Below are 15,883 nucleotides of genomic sequence, written 5' to 3' on the forward strand. Positions count from 1 at the left end.
TCAAGCAAAAAGAGGAAGATTGGCAATGGATGTTAGCTCAGGGTGAATCTTGCTCAGCAAAAAAGAAAAAAAAAAATGGAGTTTAATATGTAATTTAAAAAATATAAACATAACTATAAACAAATTCACTCCATTCAGTTTTAAAGTTCTATGTTTATATTCCATGTACTCAGTTTAAGGAAGTTGTATATGCATATTCAGTTATTCAGTTTAAGATGTTAGAAGGGTCCAGCCCGGTGGCATAGTGGTTAGGTTCATGCACTCTGCTTCAGCAGCCCAGGGTTCGTGGGTTTGGATCCTGGACACGGACATACACACTGCTCATCAAGCCATGCTGTGGCAGCGTCCCACATACAAAATAGACAAAGACTGGCACAGATGTTAGCTCAGCAACAATCTTCCTCAAGCAAAAAGAAGAATATTGGCAACAGATGTTACCTCAGGGCCAATCTTCCCCACCAAAAGAAAAAAAGAAACTAGAAAAGTATGTGATACAATTGAGAAATGTTTCCATCAAAATTGGTTAAAGAAAAAAAGTGTTTATTTGTCAGTTATACCTCAATAAAACTGAAAAAAAAAACAGTGCACATAAAAGGCTAATGTTCATTATAATAGTCATTTATGTGGAATCTTTCATTTCACAATAAGAAATAAAATTAATGTTTATGAATCTACTTACTTTTAATGTCAAGCAGAAAACTATAATAAAGTTTCTAAACTTAAACTTTTAAGCTTCTCATATGGTTCTAAATTACTCCAGTGATAGAATAATTTATATATTCATATATTTTATGTTTTCACATTAATTTTTTAAATGAAAGGAGCCAATGTATTAATATTGGTTATGTGTAGGTGATTATAGGAAATTTGTGTTTTATAATAAGTATATGGTGTGTTTTAGAATAACAGAATAATAATTTGTAGGAGTGTGTGTGTGTGTGTGTGTGTGTATGTATGTGTTTGGAAATTGGTCAGTGAGCACTCATAGTTCTGACCTTGGCTACAAATCAGTAGTCTAGGATACCTAAAAAATCTGAGATGAGAGTAAAGAAAGTTTTCTCATTTTTGCTTTTAAAAAGCCTCCCAAGATTGCAAACCCAATAAATATAAATAGTATTTTAATAATATTATAGAAATATTTTTAGATATAAATTTAAATATCCCATATCTCTCAGGGATTCAAGCTAATGTAATGATACATAGCAGGCTACATCTTTAGATTGAGTTCTAAACAATATTTTCTTGTATAGAACTTTGTAAAATGTGAAAATAAGGAACTTACTACTTTTTTTATTTAACTATTATTTCCCAGTATAGATTTGACTGGTTTATATATTTGATTACCACTTTCCAAGTTATAAAATTTAATTTATAGTGCAGCCTAGTCACCTTAAATCCTTGAAACAAGATGGTGTGGAAATTAGTAAATAAATAAATTGGCAATTTCAGCTTGACCATTTACAGTGAATATTTCCATATCCAGTCTTCTTGTAGTCTTAGACCAATTCTAGTTCCAAGTAGGAGATAACAAATACAGATGATACAAATTATAAAAATCAATTAGTGCCAATGACCAAAATTTAATCCAAGTTCAGGTAGGTCAGAGTATTTATTCTTCTAGTAGTCTTAGTTCCTTGGTTGGTTGGTTGGTTTTAGCAGTTTCTTATTAACCTTCATTGTTCTGGTTATTATTATAATTTATTACAGTTGGTGATGGAGTATTGCTTAGGCTCAGCCTCTGATTTGTTAGAAGGTAAGAATATAAGCACTATCCCCTCCTTTCTGTTTTACCTTTACCAGAATGTTATCTAAACCTATATTGAAGTGCAGTGAGGGTAAACTAAATGGATGATAACTTAGACTTAAGGGTAGTGTGAATAAGCTGTCTGAACTTTATCTCTGCAGTGTCGCTGAAAGTTATCTCAGTAATGATTAGCAGCCCTCCTGATGTTTTAGTTCATGGCCCATGCTGGGCAGGTACTACTAAAATGTTTAGCTAATATGATGAAGTATGTGTAGCCAAAAACATCAAATCCATATGTATGTGTGAAAGAGAGGTAGATGGTATCAAATTATTTTGATATTTAACCCTTTCAAATATCTTGACTGACCCAGTTCTCTGCAGATACTGTTATAACCAGAGACTCTGTTAAAAATTTACATTAAAAAAAACTTTCTTATATCATCCTTGATCTCTGAATAGAAATTGCTATGCTTTCACAAATAATGAAAAGCTGTAGTTAGAGGGGTAATTATAGGTGGCTTTGTGGCAGAGGAGAATAATGCAACCTAAAACACTCTAGCCGTTTAAAATGTCAGGAGAGACTGGTAAATTTGGGCCTGGCCAATTGACTTGCAACTGACAAGTAAATTAACAATTCATTACAGTGAACATCAGGCTTTCTTTTATTTTGTTTTGTGGGGTTTGTTTGTTTGTTTTTATGCTTGGTTTTTCTGTTACCTGTTTATTGCTATCGTATAGAAAATATGTATCCTGTGTATTTAGATGAATGTGTTCCCAAATAGTCATTTGAGAAAGTATATAATTCAGTCTGGTATAGCTGTATAAGATAATAAATAGAGGAATGAAACTGATCATCTACTCCTGAATTTTTTTTTCCTTCCTCAGTTCATAAGAAACCACTTCAGGAAGTAGAAATCGCTGCCATTACTCATGGTGCCTTGCAGGGGCTAGCCTACCTGCATTCTCATTCATTGATTCATAGGTAAGATTAGAAACCAGCTACATTTTCATTTCAGTTACAGGACTGTCTGTTCAAGGAACCTTGAAAATTAGTGCATGCTCCAGTTTTTAGGGTGCCTAAGGATTTATGGGAAGCGAATAGATTGCTGCTGCTTCTGGATGTAAAGAGTCAAGTTGCCAGAATTTAGTTCTTATCTCTTAAGTCTCCCCAATATAGCCACCAAGACTTACATCATCTCTGTTCTGTAGGTAGCTATTCTCCAGGCAGAGTGGTGCAGGGAAATTTGAAGAAAGGCCCAGCAACCTTTTGATACTGTGTCAAGAAGAAAAGAAAATTAGCCTTCCTTGCATATATTTATTTCCTAGCTGAGTTTCTTCTTCCTTTCCTATTGCAAATAACAAGTCAATCTTATGTAAATATATGCTGTTTTATCACTTTAAAATATTTTACATTTCTATAGTCCATGTAGATATTTAGGAAAGTATTATTATCTTTATTTTGGCAGATAAAGAAACTGGGACTAGAAAAGATTTAAATAACTTGCCCATAGTTTCACAGTATTTATATAATAAAGATTGAAACACAAATTTCCTAACTTCTAATTCAAGCCTTTCCTCTACCTTATATTTTTTTCTACCACAGCCCCACTCTTCTTGCTTCAACCTACTTTCCACCACTAACTTCTCCTAAACAAAGATGTCACCAATCTTTCGTTTTCTCAGTAAAGAACTTCTAGTACAGTTACTTTGATGAATGGTGGTAGAAGTAGGGGCATATGAGGTAGGTGTAAAGGATGTGAGATGGCTCCAAAACAAGAGAAGACACTTTGACATTTACTAGGAAGGAATGAAACTATTAGGTCATAGGTTCCTCTTTTGCTTCTGTTTTAATCACACTCGAGTAGCCATCACCAGTTACTGATACTACACAAGCAGAACTTCCTCAAGATAGGCAGACCAAAATTCCTACCATGAATTAGGCTTATTTGTAAGGACTAGGAATGAACCTAACCATGTCTAATTAATACTGAAGAAATAAATTTAACCATAATGCCTATGGATTTGACACTTTTAAATAGATATCTCTTTGATACCAAGCTGTCATTACTAAATGCCAACTTGTTTATGATGATTTTGCCTGCTCCTGTTTAAAGCCACAGTTCAGTTTTTTGTTCTTTTGTTACCTCAATCTGCCCATTAATTTAGTGTTTTATTCTCTAGTATACTTGAACTTCTTTAATATTTAAAAGAAGTTGAAAAGACAAAAAAAGAATGCTCTTTATTTAATAATAAATACCATGTCTCAGATTTTTATTATTTTGATGTAAAAGGCAAGTCAGTGTTCTAATTGAAGATAATAAAGATATTTTTATGTTGTAAGAGAAATAAATAATGCTTTTTTTAGTTCTCTCTGCCAACGCCTAATGTCATCATGAGGAAGAAACTGAATTTTCAAGGGAAGATTTTTGGAAACGTTTTAAATCATTTGAACCTTATCATTTTCAACTTGACATAAGTTTTCCTCATTCTTTCTGCTTTATCTTTCCATTGCCCGTCAACTTACAATTCTTGGTTCCTAGTACTCATTATACCTCATGCCTTTTTTTCAAAGAGAATAAGGAGTACATCCACATCTTGTCATTCTCAATTATCATACTGAAGAATGAATTTTTTGAAATCCTATTTTAAATCTTTTTGCTGCATGAAATATCTAATAGCTTGGGAGTAACTACTTGAGATTCTTTGTAGTAATACAATAGAAATGCAATTTTCCTAACCCCTAATCTTTGTTTGTTTTGATCTTTCAGGGTCTTCTTTTTACTGTACAGTGTTATTTTTAAAATAACACCTTCTATATAATATGTACTCTCAAATGCCTTAGAGTTGCAGTTACAATTAAAGGCAGAGAGAAAGGGTCACAGGCAAGAAAGAACAGGTATGTGTGTAGTTGAGGTTTATTGGTAGGTAGTCAATACAGAATCATTGAAGGTTTGTTTAGACTCCAAAAACGTCATGTAATTTGGAAAAGGAAAAAAAGGCAGTTACAAATGGTGCCAATTCTCCCATCACAAGGAATACTGTTGGTAACTGGATTTAGCATCTAAGAATATGCTTTTGTAAGTCTAGCAACTGAATAGGTTTCCTTGTCTGCCATGTCTGCCTTTTTTCTCATTGCATTCCCTCTCTCTCTGAAGAAAGCTCTACTTTTTAGTAATTACTATGACCTACCTATAAGTACACCCAGGAATCTGGGCCCCCTTACAACATAGGGTTACTAAATCCCCTTCTGCCTATCTGAGCAGGGTTTTTTTAATAAACTTTTTTTCTTATTAATTGCATGCTCTGACCTATTCCATAATCAAAATTGAAAAGTAATTTTCTAACCCTCTTATATTTTCCTTTAGGGATATTAAAGCAGGAAATATTCTTCTAACAGAGCCAGGTCAGGTGAAACTAGCTGATTTTGGATCTGCCTCAATGGCTTCTCCTGCCAACTCCTTCGTGGGCACACCTTACTGGTATGTAGAGTCAGAAAACATGACATAGTTTTAAAATGTGCATACACACAAGATAGACTCATAGCACTGGTTTTGTTTTGTTTTGTTTTGTTTTTTTATTTGTTTGACAGTGTCTCACCATAAGCCTCAAATGAGACTTAATTAGAGAAGGATAGAAAACTTACTAGCAAAAAAGAAACACTCTGACTTAGTATAAAATTTCCAGTGACTAAATTGTACAAATAAGGTTGATGTCACTGTGTGTAAACTGAGCAGGATTATCAATTCACGGACCAGGCTCAGGTTTTAGATTTCATTCAAAGTTTCTTTTGAGCTTTTCTCTTGAGGCAGAGTCTCTGGGCAAGGGACAAGGTAGTTTCTTTAACTTTCTCTGACTAGCCAATGAGCATAAATATTACCTTTCAGTAAAAGAAAAAGAAATCTAGGTTCTTATTTTTGTTGAGTTCTCTGATACTTTACCCAGCTTGTCATTCTGACTTAAAGTTTCACCCCATTCTATTCAAGATTCCTTTCCTTCCTTTCATAGATACACTGGAATTTTGTTGTACCTTGGAGAATGACTTATATCCCTGGAAAATTACTTACCTACTGAAAAGATCAGCTACTGTTTAAATTTTTTTCCATCATCATCAGATAGCATTTACTAAGCAACTGCTTATACACACTGATAGAGAACAAAGCATATTAAACTGATATGCCCTTCTAATGAAAATCCATTATGGACAAACAAGTAAAATAATATCCATTACCATACTCTGTTTGTTTTTTAAGTTGTATTATGTTTGAAATATCTGATTATATTGCTTTATATAGTTCCGTATTTTCATGTTGTTTAAAGTAACTTATTTAAGTGTTTAATACATGTTAATCCTTTACAAGTCTCTCTGAGGTAGCTGCTAGAATTCTCTCCACATTATAGGTGAAGAAACTAATATACAGAAAGATTAAATTACTTAGCCAAGATCAAACCGAGAGTAAATGGTGGAATGAGAATTTATTGAAAATAATGTATTGTTTCATATAAATCACCAAGTATGTTGTTTATATTTTGAATAGTGTTTTTTCAAATGATTTGTGTAAGGAAATAATATCTTTATCAGATAAAATTTTAGAATACTCTCAAAAACAGCTATTTCACTGAGTGACTTTATTAGATGAATTTTGTTTTTAATTTACAACTTGAGTTTTGCATATTATATTTGGCAGGATGGCTCCTGAGGTGATCTTAGCTATGGATGAAGGACAGTATGATGGGAAAGTTGATATTTGGTCACTTGGGATCACCTGTATTGAACTGGGTGAGTAAAGAGTTGTTTTCATTATACTTTTGAGAATCATTCCTTATTATGATTGTTAGTTCATTCATTCACCTATTATTTAATGAGTTACTGCTATATGTGTGCCAGGCAATGTGAATTTATTATTTTTTTTAATACTTTTGTATAACATCAGAAGATTGCTTTCTCTCTGCTACATTTTCATGTTATTAATTTAAGTAAAAGAGTTTAAGCAGATATGGCAGTTAATGAATGTGGGAATATACAATAGTAAGTATTAATATTTGAAAAATATCCATTCTCCATACCATAAGTGATACTATATGTCCTTCCTTCATGACAGTGTTTCTTAATTTACATTCTAATTTGTAAATCTGAAAAAGTAATAGCAGGCTTATCAAAGATCTGACTCTAAAAACTGCATTTGGCCCCTATAGAGAGCAACCCCGGAGAAAACTTCATATTAGAAGATACTCCCAGCTTTCAAGTTGTTCCCCAAATATTGCTGCAGTTATTTAAAATTGTCTAACCCACCACAGACTCTCGATTCTCTGGTTGTATATTTTGAACTTTAATGTATCTTAAAGTTACCTTTATCCAGTAGTACACTGGTAAATTTAACTAGTGAGTTTCTTGGAGGAGGGGACACAAAAAGCCAGAATTTGTAGCATTTGCCAATTTCCATGGTGTAAATATTCCCACCATAGCCAATTTCAGGCTACCAGTTTGATTCACTAAATGTGGAGTCAGAGAAAGGTGTACACAGTTGACCTTCCAAAGCCAATGTGCCTCCAACACAACCCTGCCTTTAGCTAGATTTTTTATTTAAAGTTTATATAGGGCCGGCTCCGTGGCTTAGCGGTTAAGTGCGCGCGCTCTGATGCTGGGGGCCCGGGTTCGGATCCCGGGCGCGCCCCAGGGCACCGCTTCTCCGTCCAACGCGAGGCCAAGTCCCACGTGCAGCAACTAGAAGGATGTGAACCTATGACATACAGCTATCTACTGGGGCTTTGGGGGGAAAAAAAATGAATAAATAAAATCTTTAAAAAAAAAAAAAGATTTAAAAAAAAATAAAGTTTATATAAGTATGTTTAATTTTTTAAAAATCAGTTTTTAAAATTGTTTTGTCTCATTTTTTAAATTTAGATTTTAATTTTTTTGTTTAATTTCTTCTATCCTGGTGTCCAAATTGATTCTGTAAGAATTTCTGAGTTCCAGTTTGATTCTCAAACTATAGTTTTCTCTCTCTGTAAAATGTTTAGCCTCCAAAGACAACTTGGGATACTTGGCCTACAAGATGACTTGTATTGCATTTCCAGTTGCTTCACTGACCCCTTCCAAAGAAACATATGATGAAGATACACAATTTGTCTTTTTTTTTTTTTTTTACATTAAAGGGATATTAATGAAAAAAAGCAGAATTTAGGGAGAAAAGTTAGAATATTTACTTAATTTTAAAAATAAGTCACATTCACTGGTTTGTAAATCAAAAAAATACAAAAAGACATGCAGTGAAAGGACTTCTTCCATCCTGACCCTATTCACCCAATTCCTTCCCCATCCCGCCAACACACACAAGGTACCACTGTTAGTAATTTCTCGTAATTTCTCGTATATCCTTTCAGAGTTTCTTTACAAATATACAAACAAATATGAATATACACTTATTCTATTCCTTTTCACACCCAAGTTAACATATACAAGTGGCTCTGCACTTTGATTTTTCACTTAACAACATCTTGGAGATCTGTTTTACATTAGTAACTTAGACATCTTTTTCTTCTTTTTACTTGCATCATGTTATTCCATTATATGGATATACCATAATTTATTTGACTGGTGCTGTATTAATGGATATTGAGGTAATAGATTTTTTTTCAGGTTCTAATATTGTTATTCTCTCTTTCACTGCAAAGGAAATTCATCTAATTTATTCATACTTTTTTGGGGGGCACTCAGCAGAAATATTTGCATACTTTGTAAAGGACTTATGATGAACTTCCAGCAATGCTATGTAGAACTTGACAAGGTAGTCCTAAAATTCATATGGCCAAAACTAGTCATGACAATTTTGAAGAAATAGCATTTGAACAAAAGAATCCCTCTACCAAATTCCATACCATAATAATTAAATCAGTATGGTATTGGTGCAGGGAAAGACTAACATTGAAGAGAACAGACTAGAAAACCTAGAAACAGACTCAAAATCCGTATAAGTCGGATTTTGGTATAAGACAGAAAAGGCATTGCAGATCAATGGGGACAGGATGGCCCATTTGAAAAATAATATGAGACCATTTGTTAATTATATGATAAAAACTAAAATCAGATTCCTAGCTTATGCCATACACAAAAATAAAGTCCAGGTTGGTTAAATACCTGAAAGTAAAACTTTAAAACTTTTAGGAGAAGCCCCCGTTATGCCTCTTTCCTCATCTGTAAAATAGAGATAACAGTCCTATGAAGTAGGTGCTATTATCATGAAGATTAATGAATTAATATATATAAAGTACTTAAAACATGGCCAGGCATATAATAAGCACTAAGTATAATTACTGTTGTTGTTATTATTCTATAAGTATACCTTTATGGGTGTAGGGAAAAATTTTTCTAAGTAATATTAAAAAAACATAATGACAAATATGATAATTTTTACTGCTTTAAAATATAAAGCTATGTAAAACACAAAAATTAAAGATAAACCATGGGCTAATAGAAAGTAGTTGAAACATATCTAACCAACAGAGTATTGGTCTAGAATTTATAAAGAACTCTTATGATTTCTTTATCAAAAAGAAAAAGACAAACAGCCAGTAGAAAAATGGGCAATGAGTATGATCAAGCAGTTCATTGGAAAGGAAACCTAAATGGACATCAAACGTTAAAAAATACTCAGCCTCATTAGTAATCAGGGGAATGCAAGTTAAAACCTTTTCACATTTATCGGATTGGCAAAAGTTTTTAAGTCTGAGGATAATAAATTTTGGGAGGCTGCTAAGGAAACAGAAACTGTTATACACTATTGGTAGGAATATAAATTGGTATAACCACTTTGGAGTGCAAATTGGCAACATCTAGTCAAGTTGATGAGGAGCAGTCTCAGTGACCCGACATTTCACTTCTAAGTATATACCTTAGAGAAATCTTTATGCATGTACACCGGAAAACGTGTACAAGGATACAGACTTGTTTGTAGAAGCCAGAAAAGGTGGAAACAACTTAAATTCTTATCCAAAGAAGAATGGATAAATTAATTATGGAATACTATATCACAGTTAAGAGTGAGCTGGATCTACCTGTGTCAATATGGATAAATTCAAAAATCATAACAGGATATTTAATGAACAAAGAAAGTTGCAGAAGTATAGCTACAGTATGATGCCAATTATGAAGTTTTCATAAATATGTTTATATCTTGTTTATGAGCATATATATACTAATAAAACATAACATAAATGTAAAAGATATAATTTCAGAGTAGAAAACTCTGAAGGAAGAGAAATAAAGTTCTATTTGCTTTTGTACTTTTTTTGGAAGAAAAAAGATCTGAAGCAAATATGCCAAAATATGATAATATCTAAATGATAGGTGTCTGTTATAATATTCTGCAAATTTTTTACGTATTTGAAATATCGAATAATTTAACTTTCTTAGAAATGTACATTCCTTTTGTTAAAAAAACAAAAAAAAACTACTCTCTGCATAGTGTAGAGTTAGCAGTATACAATAAGTTTTAGAATTAGACACCCTGGATTTGAATTTGGCTTTACCAACTCTTAGCTGGCGGGACCGCCATATATGGCTGCACATAATACCATCAAGCATTCACATAGTCCAGGATGTGAATAACACCTTCTGGAGTTGTGTAACATGTTGATTCTGACTATGAGACTTTGGACAATTTTCTTAACTTCCCTCAGCCTCAGTTTTCTCATCTAAGTGAAAACAATAAAACATATACCATAGGTATTGTCAGACTTAAATAAGATAACATATATAAAGTGTTTAACACAGTGCCTGGCACACAGCAAAGGCTCAATAACAGCTAATTGCATTCCTATGTAGGATTATCCCTATTTTTGTCATTTATATTCCAAAAGGAACCAAAATTTTCCTTAGAATACTGAAATCATAGCAGCAACTCCTCAGTTACAACACTTTTAAGAGGATGTACCACCTGAGTTGAACTTTACAGCTAATTAGTGACCACTCATTGTTTTAACAAGCTTTTTTCTTACCAAAATCTTCCTAAAATGGAACATGGATTTTACCCTTTCCGACTTTCTTAAATAGAACAAACAACATGTACCCTTCCATGATGACTCAAGATCATCTTCACATCGGTTTTTGTACTATGTAGCTGTAGTAATGACTGAAGTTTCAAACAGTGGTTGACATTGGGCGAAGTAGGTACAGATCCCAGAAGATACGTTAGTACTTCTCTCTTGAGACAGGCCTTGGTATGTGCTTACTTTCCGATTTTATCTTTTTATAAGAATGAATTAGGGGCCAGCCCAGTGACGTAGTAGTTAAGTTGGTGCGTTCTGCTTCGGCAGCCCAGGGTTTGCCAGCTCAGATCCTGGGCGCAGACCTGCTCACCACTCATCAAGCCACGCTGAGGGGGCGTCCCACATAGAAGAACTAGAAGGACCTATAACTAGGATATACAACTATGTACTGGGGCTTTGGGGAGAAAAAAAAAGAAAAAAAGAAGAAGATTGGCAACAGATGTTAGCGCAGGGCCAATCTTCCTCAAAAAACAGAAAAGAATGAATTAAAGTATGTATAACAGCATGCTCTCTATATCAGCCTAACTTTGATTGCCTTTTATAAAGTGATTTACTAACTTAAAGAACAAAGTAGCCATTTGCCAAAGTTGTCTTATCCTCTACAACAGCTGTTCTTTCAAACTGATAGATGATAGTATCCAATTATACTTAAGAGCAGAGACTCTGTAGTCAGATAAACTTGAGTTCTAATTCCAGTTCTGCCATTTCCTAGTTGTATGACTTTTGTCAAATTATTTTAACTCTATGAAATTTGCGTAGTAAGATCTCCTACCGTTTGAGGATTGCCTGGATTAAATGAAAATATGGATTTAAAGTGCTTATTATTATAATGGGTACATAATATATGCTCAATAAATGTTAGCCATTATCAACACAATCCTGGTGTATATCATATTTCATCCAAATTTTTAATTTACATCTTAACATCTCTTTAAAACTGGGAGATATTTTACAGACAACAGCATTGTATAATTGTGATTGGCAGGATGGATTTTTTTCCTGAGTTATATGTAAAATAGTGATACATTTTGAATAGTGGTATATCTTATAGTCAATGGCATCTTAGATTCAGAGAAAGATAATAGTACCTGCTCAGTTAATATTCATGAAATAAAATTGTTACCAAGGATATTTAACTTCTCAGCAATTATTCAAAACTTGTTTTTTTTTTTTTTTTTTAAGATTTTATTTATTTTATTTTTTCCCCCCAAAGCCCCAGTGGATAGTTGTGTGTAGTAGCTGCACATCCTTCTAGTTGCTGTATGTGGGACTCGGCCTCAGGATGAACGGAGAAGTGGTGCCTCGATGCGCACCCGGGATCCGAACCCGGGCCGCCAGCATCGCAGCGCGCGCACTTAACCACCAAGCCACAGGGCCGGCCCTTCAAAACTTGTTATATTGGTAATGTAATAAACCATACAAGTACCTTTTTGACAGCTTTACCATACATCTCTATCTTCTTGGCATTAATCTTGTTAATGGACATATAAAAGAAGGGTATTTTTTTTACATGAAAAAAAGATTAAACTGCTGCATATATAACCCTAAGCAATGATTTTTCTAAGTTTTCTGTATGTTTGAGGTTTAATGAAATTCCAGGTACAAACAGTATACTTTAAATTGTACTTTTAATGTTGAAATTACATTGAAAGTTGTGGATAGTCCCTGAATAGTGTGTTGTTCCCTTTCCTTATGATATCTCTTCTATAACCGTGTATATATTTAAAAAGCTCCCTAATGTGTAATTAGAATTGTTGAGGTAACATCATGAAGGAGGAAGATAATAATGGTACCGGCGCTGCCCCCCTTTCCTGGATCAAGTGCTGTAGTTCCTAAGTGGTTAAGCCTGTTTCATGAATTATCTTTTGCTAAATTGATCTTTACTGAAAGAACTAGTTAAATGCATTAATCCTCTGAAAACTCTTGAACATTGAACATTGAAATTGTCTAGTCACCAGATATTTTATTTTTCAAGATTATTTCAAGAGAAGTTAATCTCATGTTCATCTGTTTAAACTACAGACACTTAATTCACCAGCAAGGACCATTGTAGAAGCTGGCAGATGGTCCATCAGCATTGTCAGAGAGTTGGCTGTGTTCAGAAATGAATTCTCTAGGGAAAAAAACGCCACAAAAATATAAATGTTAAGCAGTTTTTCTGCCTGGAATTTTCTTCTTCCACATTAGCCACTCATTGTTTATCTGTTAATAAATGAATGTTGTGATGGCTCTTGGGAAGAGGCAGGTATATTTACTCGTCTAAAGCTTCTTCTCCGTTTTGTTTTTTTTTTTTGAAATACTAGTACTATTTATCATAAAATGCACAGGGTTGTTGAAGAGACACTGAGGCCTAGTGAAAAGAACACAGGCCTTATAGTCCTATGGGACTGGATTGAAATCCCAATTTAGTCACTTACTCTGTGACTTGGTTTCATTATTTACGCTAGCTGAACCTCAGTTTCTTCAGTTGGGATAATAATGCTTATCTTGCTGAGCTCTTGTGAGAATTATGAATAACTTACGTAACACACCTAAAGCAGTAAGTGCCTGACATGTAGTAGCAACTCAATAAATGGTAGCGATTATTATTATCATTAATCATTATGGTTGTCAGCCACATTTGTTTATAAGAAATCTGTTGCATGAAGTGTTTATCTAAAGACAGGGGTACCTTTTGATCTTCCTTATTAAAATCTCAATCTAGGCGCTCTAATTTAGCATGATCCTTGCTGAGCAGAGTAGTGTCCAGAAGCTTTATTGAACTGACTTTCCTGAACCTTCATGTCATATAACACACGTGGAGCATCCAGAAAAACTTGATCATTGTCTTTAAGTAAAAATTGCTATTTTTTTCTTTTAGTTTAGTTAATTTAGCTTTTTTATGCTTCCACCCTTTTCCTTTCTTTTGAGAAAATATGGATTACATATCACAAGGTGGCTTCAAAAGCATTCTCAGTTCCTATTCTGCTGCTTATGTAGAAGATTGTATGCAGACTATTATATTCCACAGTACGAGTTGACATACTTTCTGTAAAGGACCAGATAATAAGTGTTGTAGGCTTTGCAAGCCATACAATCTCTGTGTTAACTACTCAACTCTGCTCTTGTAGCATGAAAGCAGCCATATACAATATGTTAATAAATGGACGTGGCTGTGTTCCAATAAAACTTTACAAAAACAGGCTGCTAGCTGAATTTGGCCCGCAGGCCATAGTTTCCCCACCCTTGCTCTGGAGTATACTGGCTTAGCAATGAGCCCTGTCACGATGGCTCAGAGGATTTATGTAGTACGTCCAGCAAAGGACTTGGACATAGGTGAGGCCATCTGAAACTAATATTTAGCAAATGCTTCTCAGACCCTAGAGCTATGTGCTATGTTTGGAATACATTTAGTCATGTGCTTCTCTACTAGAGCTATTCTACCATCGTGAGGCCGGCTGTCTTCTTGTCTTGTTCACAAAAGAGTGTCTGCTACTTGCAGGCCTCACTATTCCTGCTTCAAATCTGAGCCACTGCCTTTCTTATCATTATGGGATTGGATTTTGTTGTTGCTTTTGTTCCTTCATCCTCCTTTTTCTAAACTTCTGTTTTCTTCTTCTTTAGTCCCCCTTCCCTGCTGTTTCTCCTGTGCAATTCAGTGTTCTTCTGAGCAGCTTGAATTATATACCTTTTGCCAGTGAGTGAGAGGGTTTCTATCCTTCTGATAGTGAGTGAAGCCATCACATAGTGTCTGATGGAAGCCCCAAGACTTAGTCACTTCTCAGTCATTTCTGTGACTTCTTGCTGCACAAGGATTTTTTGTTGACAAAATTTCTTGTTTGCCTTAATTTGCCTTACCTTCATATTATTTATTTTATAGGTATTTTTGAGCCACCAAAAATACGTACTAGGTGCTGTGTTTAGCAGTAAGAATGCAAAGATGAACTTAATCTATTATGTTCATTGTCCCTGCCGTCGTGAAGTTTAGCAGAGAGGACACACATTAAGTGAAGGATTACACAAATAATTAATTATGGTTATGATAGGTGGTAGAAAGGAAAAATATAATTTATAATGACAAAATCTAACGGGAGACCTAGTCTGAGAGGTCAGGGAAGGCTTCCCTGAGGAAGTGATTGTAAGCATATAATAAGCCTCGAATAAATATTTATTAAATTAAGGCAGAAATGCAATTACATTTAAGGTGAAACCTGAAGGATTGGCAAGAATTAACCAGATAAAGTTTAGGGAATGAAAGTGAGAGGGGAGTCCAGACAGAAACAGCAGCATGTGAAAGGCTCTGAGCTTGGTTCTTTCAGTGAAAGAACAGATGGCATGGGAAGAGTGCGGGGGAACATTGCTTCTCACAATGAAGTGCTGGAGGTAGCCAGGGTCATGTTAATAACGGCCAATAGGCTGTGTGTAGGGATATGGACTTTGTCCTAGGAATGAGGGGAAGCCATTGGTTGTTACATGATGAGTTCCTGGTTCTACATGGCTTCAAATGCTTGAAGTTGTCGGAAGGCCAAGCTCTAGAAACTTTGTAGAGTCTACCTCCTGATAAATAAAATAAAATAAACCCAAACCAGTTTTTCTAATTCTACTTTTGAAACAGATATAAATCCATTTTTCCACACTGCAACTTTCAAATTTCCACTTTTTAACAGTTTATGTCCCTCTAATACTGGTATCTATTTGGTGAGTGTAAAGTATCCTGTTGAGAGGTGAATAAAAAATATTTGTAAAACCATGGACTGTCACATTTCAAAGGTATCAGAGATCACTTAGTCAAGACTATAGGAGGCCCATCCAGAGTATCATGGATGAATCCATACTGTTGCCTTCTGCTGGAAAACTGCCAATGACGTAAAGTTCACTACTCTCAAAATTGTTCATTCTGGGATTTGGGGGGTTTTTGTTTTGTTTTGCTTTGCTATTCTGGCTTTTCACAGGTTCTTCCTTCTATGAGTGAAAATGTCTTCCCCATTACTTTTGCCCTTAGTTCTTGTTCTGCTTCTTAGAATTACATAGAGTAAGTCGAATTTGCCATTTTAAAAGTGGTTAATAGAAGAAACTTTACTTAAAAACCAAGATGCTCTGATGAAACCAGAGAAT

The 15,883-nt window shown here is 34.4% G+C and overlaps 1 protein-coding gene across 3 annotated transcripts in view; it reads left to right on the forward strand.

The window, feature by feature from the left end:
* Positions 1-15,883, forward strand: part of TAOK3 (TAO kinase 3) — a 183,404-nt gene that overhangs the window by 111,414 nt on the left and 56,107 nt on the right. For all 3 annotated transcript variants that reach the window (XM_087424137.1, XM_087424136.1, XM_004429929.3), the window contains 4 exons: positions 1,708-1,753; positions 2,630-2,726; positions 5,110-5,223; positions 6,430-6,521. In XM_087424137.1, the coding sequence (XP_087280263.1) occupies positions 1,708-1,753; positions 2,630-2,726; positions 5,110-5,223; positions 6,430-6,521 (349 nt within the window). The remainder of the gene's footprint in view (positions 1-1,707; positions 1,754-2,629; positions 2,727-5,109; positions 5,224-6,429; positions 6,522-15,883) is intronic.

This window comes from Ceratotherium simum, chromosome 35 (assembly GCF_057802395.1).
Source record: "Ceratotherium simum simum isolate JZ-2026a chromosome 35, ASM5780239v1, whole genome shotgun sequence".
In the NCBI taxonomy this organism is placed as follows: Eukaryota; Metazoa; Chordata; class Mammalia; order Perissodactyla; family Rhinocerotidae; genus Ceratotherium; species Ceratotherium simum.